This window comes from Xiphophorus hellerii, chromosome 11 (genome assembly GCF_003331165.1).
Source record: "Xiphophorus hellerii strain 12219 chromosome 11, Xiphophorus_hellerii-4.1, whole genome shotgun sequence".
Taxonomy (NCBI): Eukaryota; Metazoa; Chordata; class Actinopteri; order Cyprinodontiformes; family Poeciliidae; genus Xiphophorus; species Xiphophorus hellerii.
The window spans coordinates 12,674,965-12,687,147 of NC_045682.1; the positions used below are offsets into that span (position 1 = coordinate 12,674,965).

General features: G+C 35.0%; 1 protein-coding gene across 2 annotated transcripts; it reads right to left on the reverse strand.

The window, feature by feature from the left end:
- Nucleotides 1–215: 215 nt before the first annotated feature.
- On the reverse strand, nt 216–11,872 carry LOC116728130 (histone acetyltransferase KAT5). Of its 2 annotated transcripts, XM_032575952.1 has the most exons (16): nt 11,635–11,872; nt 11,489–11,555; nt 10,107–10,175; nt 9,691–9,827; nt 8,224–8,274; nt 7,969–8,037; nt 6,543–6,713; nt 6,386–6,460; nt 4,862–4,924; nt 4,363–4,611; nt 3,654–3,743; nt 3,427–3,567; nt 3,208–3,301; nt 2,977–3,136; nt 2,815–2,896; nt 216–1,802 (listed from the first exon to the last, which is right to left on the reverse strand). In XM_032575952.1, exons 1-16 carry the CDS (start codon nt 11,662–11,664, stop codon nt 1,668–1,670), a joined length of 1,683 nt encoding a protein of 560 aa, XP_032431843.1. In that variant the 5' UTR covers nt 11,665–11,872; the 3' UTR covers nt 216–1,667. The 2 variants fall into 2 exon arrangements, with proteins under 2 accessions (XP_032431843.1, XP_032431844.1); XM_032575953.1 differs by lacking the exon at nt 8,224–8,274.
- Nucleotides 11,873–12,183: the final 311 nt, after the last annotated feature.

The window sequence follows — 12,183 nt, forward strand, 5'->3', positions numbered from 1 at the left end:
AAGTAAGGTTCTTTGGTGTAAGTGAACTTTTTCTGCAATAACCTGATTTGTAGCGCAACATTTTTCCTGTTAACACGCCATCAACACAAGAGATCCGCCCTGCAGAAACCACAGTAAGATCTGCTTACATCTGATGAGGATGACATGTGGAGATTGCATGACGTTCTCTCCACAAAAAAAGAAATGCTGAATATACACCATTAAAGACACTTGTATGATTTTTAGGACATTTTTTTATGAATTCAACAAGATTTTTATATCAAATGCTCAAATGACACTAAAGTGTTGCACACTTAAAGATATACCAAGTATTTTAACAGGACAAATTCACCTTTTTTCCCCACATGTAAACATTAAAACAAGTTTATCACTTAATTCTTTCATGTTGTGCAGCCTGTTAGATAAAAGTTAAAAATAAAGGAACTGTACAATAATTTTACATTCCTCTAACAGTTCTGCATGGCTTCTGTCTTCAGTATTTACAGTCTCCAGTAACAGATTTAACTGAGGGAAAATATTTTGTGACACAGGATGTGAGTAAAATAAAATAAAAAAATCTTAATGATCAGCACACAGCAGCATTTGTACTTCTGCCTATTTAAAAATAGGGTAATAAAAAACAGAACTAGGTCTGTGATAAACCTGAATAATCATGTTGGTTTATACAAATATTTACAGAGGATGTGAAGAATAGATATTTTTCAAATTGCCATCGTTACAAGAACACTATATTTATAGGCTGGTACTGAAAAACAAAAAGCCTACAAGGAACTTTTTTAAAATTTCAGGCACTCAGAGAACCACAAACGGGAATTATTTTGACTGAGAATTATATTGGCCATATATCTTATTCTGTAAATTCAATCCATTACTCTAAATTTTAGCAACAGATTGTAATTTGTGGGGTTTTTTCCCCTCCTTTACCCACCAGGACAGATTAGAGCTCCTGCAGCCTGGCTGCTTTTTAAAAAAGAAAAAACGTCACTTAAACTGAAATAGCAAAATAATATTTCTTTTTGTGTGTGGAGCACATTCTTTAATCAGAGCAAAATGGAAAATAGTTAAACTATGCTACATTTGAAAAACCAAAAGATGTGTTTCTGCTGTTGGATCATTTTTGAAGCCTTTCCAGGATAAATAACTTGGTTGATAATATTCACACTTGAAATATGGAAAAATACGTTGACCAAAAGATCAAATAATAATTATAATTTCAAGTAAAAAAAAAAAAAAATAACATGGAGTTGTGCCAACAGAATAAATATTTAACTTTTAAGCTAAAACTATAAATGCCCACATTGGACAGCTTGAACGTTTCCAATGTCAGGTTTTAATTTTACATTATTAAACAAACAAACTTCAGTCACTTTAAACGCACCATTTTGGTTAATTACCAGCTATGTTTCCACAGTGAAGAGCGCCAAGTTTAGTTACGTCGTTACTCATTTCCAAGAATGTACAAACATATTAATCAATAAACGATGAGTGCTGCGAACCAAAGCTTATGCATCTCAAGTAAGTCCATGTTCCACTGTATATCTGAAGAGAAGTCCAAGAATAATTTAAAAAAACTTGATCTGATCCAACACTTTGCTCCATGACTGCTGTCCAGGTTTGAGGGTTTAGTGAAGAGGAAGCTGATTTTTTTGTTTGTTTGTTTGTTTGTTTTACCACTTTCCTCTTTTGCTCCAGTCCTTTGGAGTGAAGTGGAGACATTTAGGGTCGATGCGCAGGTGCCTCTTCTGCATGGCTTTCTCATGTCCGTCCACAATGTCCTCAGAGAGAGTCAGGATGTACTGACCCTGGAGCAGAGAACGACGTTATTTACATGTTTACATCACAGCGTCCATGCTTATATAATGCAGCCCTGCAATATTTTAACAGTTTTCTTTCAGAAATGTGACCAGAATCTCAATAAGTCTCTTAATATTGCTGAATTTGGATTTTATATATATATAAAATTTATATATATAAAAAATTCAACTTAAAACCAAAAAATCATCATTGATATTTGAAGATTAATACCTGAAGTCCAAATGGCTACCAGTAGCATCAGTCAAAATAAAACTTGCATTTTGTAAAATGTAAGTTGGAGAAATTTCCATCGATGGAGTTCAGATTTTTTCAACTGCTTCATTCAGGCACAACTGGGACACCAGGTTGTTAAAATATAAAAAGTGAATTAAGCATTAATTTATTTTAGATTTAAAATGTGGGCACAGTCGTATTTAAAAGTGATTACACATTAACAGACCTTTTTTAAATCGTCATAATGTTTAATCTATCAAAGGCTTGGCTGTCCCTGCTTATATTACTTTATTCATTTTTTTTGTCCAGTCAGTTCTATATTTTCTACTGTTATTAGTTTAGGAATATGATAAATTCTAATTATTTTAGAAATTCAAATACATTATTTTTTTACTGCTGGCCAATGTAAATAATAAAACCCATATATTTTTTATTTATTTCTCTTAACTGAAAACCTACCAAAACCATGATTTAAGTGTAAAGTTACATCTCTTATGTTTTCCATTCAACTAGTTATTATGAACTTCTTTGTGTCACATAAAACCTCAAAATACATTGAAGTTTGTAACTTGACAAAATGTTGAAAAGCTTTTGTTTATGAATACTTTTTCCAGGAACTGTACACTTAAAACATTCCAATTGTTTTACAGCTAATTACAAGTAAATGGGACGTTCATTAAGCACATTCAGTCTCTTTGCTATTGGGTTTAATAAAACTGCCGCAAACTGTAAAGAAGCACAATTATTTCTGCATTGGTAGATTTACAATCAGTTCTGATCTCTCACCTTGTAATAGTTGATTAGGTTAAGGTACTGGAGCGTTGAAATGACATCTTCCTTCTTTACACTAGTGATTTCACTGATCTCACTGTAGAAAACAACAGACAAATTATTGCATTATTGTTCTGAAAGAGATTCCATGACCAAATGTTCACAACCTCTGCATACTTTATGGTTATCTGGGGTCGTTCTCCGTTTTCAGGTTTAAGGTCCATGAGAATTTCTAGGATTGTTTGGGACCAATAGGAACGATACGACAAGAGGCCGAGATCAGACAGCGGCTTCTCCGGAGTTCCCGTCTTCCCCTCCACCTTTGACAACTCGTAACCTAGTGAACAAAAAGTTAATCATAAAAAAAAAGAGTTTATAATTATAAAAACGCTTTCCCTTCAGACTTACTGAACTCGATGAGCAGCTTCCCGTAACCTCTGCGCTGGTAGGGCGGCAACGTCAGGATGCAGGCAACGTTATAATCTTCTGTCGACTCTTTTTCCTGAAAATCAACACAGAATTGAAGCGCATCTTTGGATTATATATCTTATAGATTAAATGTTTCCTGGTGAGCATGAATAAACTTTCCACCCAGTTATCTCGGTTTAAATGTCATAATTTGTGTACCTTAGAGAAGTAGCCGACTATATGGAAGCCCTTGGAGTCATACTCCGTCATTACATAGAAGAGGAAAGGGTCTGTGTCGTAATACAATGTTTTGTGGTCCAGGAAACACTTTGCCAGTAAACACAAGTTTTGGGAGTAATTCTGAAAAAGTGAAAAAGACAAATGTGAACAGGTGGGGGAGAATATAAATAAACCTGTCGGTGAAGCACAGGCATAACAATTGTTACTTTGTTTTTCCTGCCGTCAATCTCAAAGAAAGAGATGGTGCCCTTGCGGTAGATCTCATTGCCAGGAGGATGTCTTAAATTACATTTAGTCTGGAAAGAAAAATAAAAAACAATGAGCACAACACGTTTCAGATAGTTAAATAATATACAGAACTTTCAGTCTTGCTTTAGTTGGAAAATAAAATCATTACCTTACATCAATTTTATAGAAAAACAGAAAAATGTTTCAGTGCTTTGCAAAATTGTTCACAGCCAACAAAGTGGCATCTAGAAACTTTTGCTCCTTTGCACACAGACTGGATGAAGCATAAATTTTCAAACGTTCTCCCTTGGATTTAGATCTGAACTTTTCTCGTTCTAACAGATTAATTTGCTGCCGTTTGCATTTTTTCAGGATTATTCCGAATTTAACTCCATCTATTTTGCCATAAACTCTCCCCAACTTCCCTACAGATTGATGCAGCCAACACCGTGTTACACAGGGTCAGAGTATTGTGCAGTGTTGGATTTTTAGTACAAACAGCATTCTGTGGCAACTGACTGCTCTGGATTTTACTTTGCAGTATCAGAGTAAAGGTTGCTAATAAATGCACGATTTGGTTTCTTACTGCTTATCTGCTCAAGATCTTTGCTGGGAAAAATTCAGGTGTTGCCAATACTTTTGCAATGCACTGTGCTACCAGTGAGAACGTCACAAAAAAATTCTTACCAAATGCCTCTGAAGACACTTGAGGCTTTTGAGGTATTTCAGACAGAATTCACAGAGGTAGAGGATGGGCAACGTGGTGAGTTCCTGTGGGTACGGTGAGAAGTACCAGGGCTTCAGTCTGTGTCGGCCCAGCTCTATGCACTCGATGTTTTTCATCCGTGTGACGATGTCATCGTGGCTCCGGTCCGACACCAGACTGCCGGTCATCCGCGGGGCGCTCGGGATGCCGTCTGAGCTGTCCTGAGAATCCTGACGTGGAAAAAATAAAGATTGTAGATGCCGTTAACCCAAAGTCAAATTAAGATCAAATAAGCAATTATTTTTGTATTAAAGTTCAGATTTGGATTGTTTATTCAGTTTCCTTTAATCAATATGAGCCAGAAGCAGTAAACTAGGGTCAGAGGTAAGCTCCACCTCTGTTTTATTGGACCCACTATGGCACAGCTCAATTTGGACACCAACACACAATCAATGGGCAATAGTAGGAAATCCAACAGACCTCTGGTGGCGGTAGAAACACAGTGGCACTTTGAGGCTTGTTATACTGCAAAACCTTTATCATCTAGCAGAGAAAGACACAAAAACACGGACTTTTGGAAACTAATGAGGGGAATAAAATGTTTCCTTTCACACTGAAAGCTTTGGTTAAGGATCACTTTTGAATGACAAACACTTTTTCTACAATCCAGCGTGAATTCATAGCAAGTCTGCCATGCAGACTGCTAATCATGGATAACCACAGATTGTATAATGTATAATTCTGATACTCGCCAGCAGGTCATACAGTTGCATCTTCACATCAAAAGGTAAATTTTATTAATTCTGTTTTAAAATTATACATGTGAATATGACACCATATTTTTCTGTTTTTTTAAATACTACTAATAAAGTGTGTATATACGTGTATGTGTATATATATATATATATATATATATATATATATATATATATATATATATATACAAACAAACAAAAAGAAACAGGCAATCCCAAACCTCCTTTTTTTTTACAACATTGCAAAAATACCAAATGACATAATCTTCATAACTCACAATCATAAAGTGGTGAGTTGACTTTTAAAAGGCTTAAAAAGGAATAAGATCAAGAAACAGAGAAACCAAATATTAAAACCCGCTTTCAACCTCAAATAGGTTGTCCTTCAAGTGTTCAAAACTGCCTAAAACAAGACTGTCAGGTAATTTTCTGGCAGAAATTCACTCTAACAACCTTTCAGTCTGTGAGCACGGCAGGGTTCTTGAGCAAGGCAGGATCCCTTCACTGTCAAGGTTGGGCACAGCCTTCAGGCTTTGATCAGTGCACAGAAGGAAATTCAGCAGGGGATTAATTTTTGTAAATTTAAAAACATTTTCTGATCAAGTTATGGTTTTAATAACAGAGTTTGAGCCATTTCTTTTAAACAAAGCATGCCCATTTTGTAAATTGCTTTTTTTTTCAACCATGAAAGACTTAAAAAACACTGAGTTGGACTATCTTTACTTTTTTGACTGTTTGAATTTTTACTGTTTGTAGTTCAGCAACATTTTTATCAATATATGAGGATCAGAAAATGTATTATAAATTTAGATGTATTTGTAGTCTACAAATGATAATAATTACCCAGTGTATTTGTGTGAGAAACAAAATAATTTTAAAAAAATGTTTAACATTTTCAAAGCATAATCTGATTGGAAATCTACTTTTGAGAGAAATTGAGCCGTTTAAAATATATATATATATTTTTTTAACTTTTCCTTGAGCTTTTCATAACATTTTACATACGAGTTGGGTAAAACTCAAGTTAAATATAAACACAGTGTTTTAATAAAATTTCAGATGTGCATGCTGCATGCTTGTTTTACAGAATTTACTTAAATGCTGGAGAAAATCCAAAATATAGACATGGTTTACAATGCATCAGTCGACAGCTCATAAAGCCATAAATGAAAAAGGAAACAAAAACTGATGGAGACATTAGAAGAAAGAGAAAAGCTGCCTGTAGAGTGAAAATGTATCAGCCACATACCTCATCTGGGACCCCACAGTTAGCTTTCCTTTTTCTTCCAGGCTGAGCAGGTATGAGGCGCCGGGCGGTGCCATTCTGAAGAAAGAGAGGCAAAGAAGGCTTGAAAAAAACAAAAAAACAAAAACATAACACCAAAACAAAATGAAGTTGTTCCTACCGTTGTGAGCGTGGAGAGCGGTTCGTGATCCTCTCTGGACTTGAAGGTGGTGGCTTCTCTGACAGCAGGAAAAACAGCCGCCTGAGAAGCTTCGGCTGAACTTGGTAGAGAGGGCACAGGGGTCACGGGGGGAACCTGCGTCACCAGGGGAACGCTCTCTACTTTCCTCTTCTGCAGCAAACAAACAAACGTTCAGTTTTAAGTCAATTGGGAACAGAAAAGTTACACACTCGACCAAATTACGTCCTTTGTTCAAAAAATACATTTGGCATTATACAGATGAAACCAAATGTTTGCATAGACAAAAAAAACCATTTTTTTTCCTTTTTGTTATATTTTCTAAATAACACCAGTAATTTTTTTTAAATTGCTTTTTAAACTCCTCAAAATAGTTTATTATTTTGTTCCAAGCTTAGAGCTTTGCAATGGCCACTAATGTGGCCCACTAAGTTTTAACCTCCTGGTTTCTTGACATTTTATGACAATACTTCAACATTATGTTCCAAATGTCATCTAGTTTGTGAAAAGCATCAGTCTCTCCATCAGCACAAAACAAAACAATGCCATCCACATAATTAAGTTTTTGTCCCCGAGTGTTTCTGCAAACACTCTGTGTTGCTTTGTCAGTAATGGCTTTTTTTCAGAGTTGTCTTAATTTCCATGTCGGTTTAGGAGTTATTTTACTCTGGATAGAGACTCTGCTTGTGAAGCCAACAGCTTGACAAAGTCTTTTGTTTTGGAAATGATTAAACACATTTCATTCAAAAACATGTTCATCTCTGCCACAAAGAACTTGTTTACTTCCTGAAGAGTTTGATCGATAACAATGTTGGTTATTTTTCCTTACAATTGTTTTGATGGATGAATGTGGCGCCATCATGAACCTGGAAATTATACCCAAGGACGAACCAGTTTTTTGGAGGTTCACAATTCTCTACCTGATATCTTGGCTGATTTATTTTATCCTTTCCCACATAGTTAGAAAACAAAGCAGTATTTAAGGCGTTGCCTTAAAATACTTATACAGAACCTTACAAATCCAAGACAGTCATCTCAGTCGTTTCCCAAAGTATTTAAACAAATAGCTATCTAAGTGAAGATAAACTTCGAAATGTGAAAAAAATAAATTCTATGAAAGATAATCTGTGGCATTTAGCAAACAGAAATAGTTTTGGCAATGAGCTAAAACAGGAAAGATTTATTTCAACAACCTTCAAGCAAGAAAACAACCCTTTAAACCTGAATGCAAAACCTGAAGTCCTGTTCAAATAAATGAGAAACATTCATATAAGATTTACAAATCTGGGTATTTGAATAACTGAGACATATTCCTCATATTTCCTTTACATCTAGATTCCTTTGCAAATTTAAAAACATGGTTGTGCAGTCAGAGAGAAACATTAACATCAGGTTTAATGTTAAGTACCGGTGTGGGGAGCGTTTTGCCTCTGGATGGGGGTGTGGCAGATGGTATGTTGAGATCTAGATTCTTCCTCTGAACACATAGGAAGAGAAGGAAGGGATTAAACTGACATCCATATTAGTACGCAGCTTATGTAAACAGTAAACAGCAAAACAATGCCTAAAATAACTTTGACAGCGTTGGTAGTAAAAATGATCTTTACACACAGGTCTGTTCAAACAGTCCTGCTTTGTTTGGCTCGATGCTGCGGAAGATTACCTGTTTCTTCTGTAAAGCGGGGTCAGTATCTGTTTCTCTTCTTTCACTCACCTCACAGGAGAAAAGCAAACAGATGTTAAGGGCTTAGACAGGCAGAAAGTGGGCGGACTGAATTTATTTTATTTTTTCCAAAGCAAAGATTTACAAGAAAATCATGGTGGAGACAGAGACATAAATATAAAAATAATTTTCATTGTGTACGTCTTGATTGGTTATTAAATCAGAGTCAGTGGACATTACACATAAAAACTGTGTGATTTTTTTTAGAATCAAAGAGCAAAGTTAGAATCTAGAACCACTTACCATTTGTAGGAAAACTGTTTTACAGCCTCAAACACAACAAATCTAAAAGCATTGACAACACAGGGAACTTTTTCCTAATTTTTTACATTACTATCATCATTTTCTGAATAACCAATGCAACGCATAGCATAACTGAAGGGGAGGGAAAAGAAAACATGACTGTAACATCTTAAAAAAGTAATCTGAAACGTGAGGAGTACATCTGTACTTCACCCTTAAAATCAACAAGGGTTCTTTTATTCATTATATACATTTATAATGTTCATAAGCGTCACTTATAAAAGTCAAATGTAGTCTTTTCGACACCTTGTGGGCATAACCTGATTATATGAATGATAAATTAGAAGAAGAAAGTATTTAAGTTTTTTTTTTTTAAATTACAATATCAACAAGTTTTAGTTAGGAGTGTCCCTGTTTTAAAGTTAGTCTGTGGTTAGATATAATTTTATATTTTGGGTAACATGTTGAATGAAACTGAAGCGTTTTGAAGAACTTTAAGTACTGTATATGTATTTGCCCACCATCACACTTAACATCTGTTTGCTTCACTGCCACACTCTGTGCTCTCATTTACTGCATTTTAATAAAGCCTCCAATGAAACCCACAATATCCACACTTTGTTCAGTTTCTGGTATCAGACAACAGAAAGTGATTAAAAGGAAAAGCAAAATGTGAGGGTTAAGCTAGCAGTAATGAGGAGTTTTCAAACTCATAAAACACAGACTGGAAAAAGGGGCAAAGCAACATGGTGAGTGGAAGAACAAATTAAACTACTTAAAGCTTTACAGATTAAACTAAATATCTGCTGATCTAAAAATCATCTTGTTAATTAAAAAGTTGAAATTGTGTAATATGATTGGCCTGGTTTGAGTATGCAGCTGTCTCTGTTGACATTTGTTGTGAATTGGTGCTAGTCTGTGAATTTAACAGATCCTGTTCTAGTTTTGGATGGTAAAAGTTTGTATTTGAATGATGGGTTAGTGATTAGTAAATTCAAGCAGCTGATCATTGATAAAATGTTACATCACATATCCTAGATTTAAAAAAAAACAGTTAACGAAGATTTGATAAAAAAAAATCTCATACAACTTTTCACAAATCTAAACTCCTGATATCACATAAACTCCAAGATTACTATGTGTTGTGATGTCGCACACACTTACCACCTCTCTCTCTGGTGAACTGGGACGGGAGCCTGACAGACCGTTCTTTGTGGGTGTTTTAGCTTCTTTCTTTGGAAACTGAAGCTTCTTCATGTCCAGCCTGTCCGTTGTCACCCATTCATCGAGGCGCTTATTGACTGTGACACAATAAAATTAACATAGGTAGGGAAACAACTGCTATGCAATGCAGACATCTCACAGATATTTAAAGCATAAGCAGAAAATATCTATTACCAAAAGAATTTTGAAAACCTTTTCCTCAAAAACAAAATCTTAGCACTAAAAAATGACATGTTTTAGTGTATGTACTTGATAAATTAGCTCGGGTGAGGAGTTTTCAGTAACTTTAAGCACTTACGGGTGACAGATAAAACATTGTTTGAAGGTGTAGTTAAAAAAAAAAAAGCTTTACTTACAGTCAATGTAGTGGACATAGTAAAGCTTTCTCCCAGAAGCTTCCTTCACACTTAGAATCTCAGCCAATGCTGTAAGAAAAGCAGAAAAATATTAAACTGAACCTAAGCCTGCATCAACAAATTTGTTTTTTTCATTGTCCAATAAATGTCAATATGTTTTAAGAGGCACATTAAAATTTTCAAAGAAATTCATGGTCAAAATAAACAAATTTATATGAAAGGCCATCACAAGGACTTTAAAAGCTGTACAGATTGGTCAACTACCATAATAATCATTAGTTCTCTGCTGCTCTGCTGAGCAGCTCTTTTTGATCTATTTTTAAAAATATATTCAAATTTAGCAAAAGACTAAAAAAATATTATTTCTGCTGACTGGTTTATTATAGTTAGAAGTAAGGTTAAAAATAGAGGAAAAACAATATATATAGAATAGAATAGAATTCAACTTTATTGTCATTGCACTGTCACAAGTACAAGCAACGAGATGTAGTTTGCATCTATCCAGAAGTGCTCTATGAGATATAAATATTTATTTACAGATGTACAAGACTATGTATGTATGGACTATAAGGGGTTATAGCAAAGAGATATAGATATTGTGTATAAATATAAATATGGGAGCTATGTATATGCACAGATTATACAGATAAATCTAGCCAATTTTCTTATTGCTTTTAAGTTTTATTTTGAGAAAGATATTTATTTATCTTTCACAAAATATAAATTATTTTACCGGGTACTTTTGTAGGTCCGTGTGGACAAGGAAGGAGACGACTTTAAATTACAGTGCAAATGAGTTCATGTTTTGAAATCAAACATTTACAACATGAGCTTTACGAAGATTTCTTTTTAATTATTAATTCCAGTCGAATAATGACAAATACAGTACAGACCAAAAGTTTGGACACAGCTGTGTGTCCAAACTTTTGGTCTGTACTCAATACAGACCAAAAGTTTGGACACACTTTCTCATTGAATTCAATGAGAAGGTGTGTCCAAACTTTTGGTCTGAACTGAGTAAAGACCAGAAGTTTGGACACACGGTTGTGTCCAAACTTTTGGTCTGTACTGTATATCCAACTATATACAATTGTTTATATCTTAACGCTGCCGTTTAACCACTTAACTGATCTATTCAGCTTTCAGTAACATTGTTTTTATTACCAACTCACCGATGAAATGACTTAAGTCGACAACATCATATGTGTGAAACAATAAAAGTGACTTAGAGAAGGGCGTCCTGATAACCCCACCCTACCTCAAAATTGAATGTGTATTATGAACGTGAAGCTCGGTTCTTTAACCTGAGGCCGTGTGTTTGTGTCCGTTAACAACAACCAGCTGAGGCTCGGTACTTAGCGTTAGCTTCTAACAACACTTACGCCATTCGTCTTCATGTTCTTGGTTTTTACGAAGTACGGGGAGGCGACAGCCTTCCACAATCTCCACCTGAATACAACAGGACATTATTTAACAGCCTAACAACGGGCAGTGTCATTGAATAACGTTGTTTATTTGGAGAACCTACCGAAGACGAGTTGTCCGCCATTTTCGTCATCTGTGAGTGTCGGGAGCAGGGTGTTGTGGGAAAATGCCGGTCTACGTCAAAGATGAAATACGTAACAAGATCGTTCTTCAGACACAAAGCGGAAATGGTAAAGTTATAGTGCGGAAGCGAGCGGAAGAAGCTGTTGAGCCAAAGAGTACAACTCAGAAAATAACTTTTAGAGTTAGTTGTCGAAAAATGTTTAAAAAGCGACAAAAGCTTTCACAAGACAAGGATATATATGTACATCCAAATATACTGGGATCAAATTAGTCAAATTTAATTTGAAATTATTAACATTAAATTATAATAACCTTATTTATTTTATTTTTGCAGTTTGATTCTACGTACGATTCAGTACGTAGTTAATTTGAATTCATTTATACAAATTCACTGTAGCTCTAACCGAATTATTTTAAGTCACTTGTTTTGCTGGAGGTGAAATCATTGCCCCAGTCTTTTGCCCTCCAACAGATTTTCTTCCAAGATTTTCTTGAATATTCTGCCCATCTTTCCAGCAGCTCTGGCCAT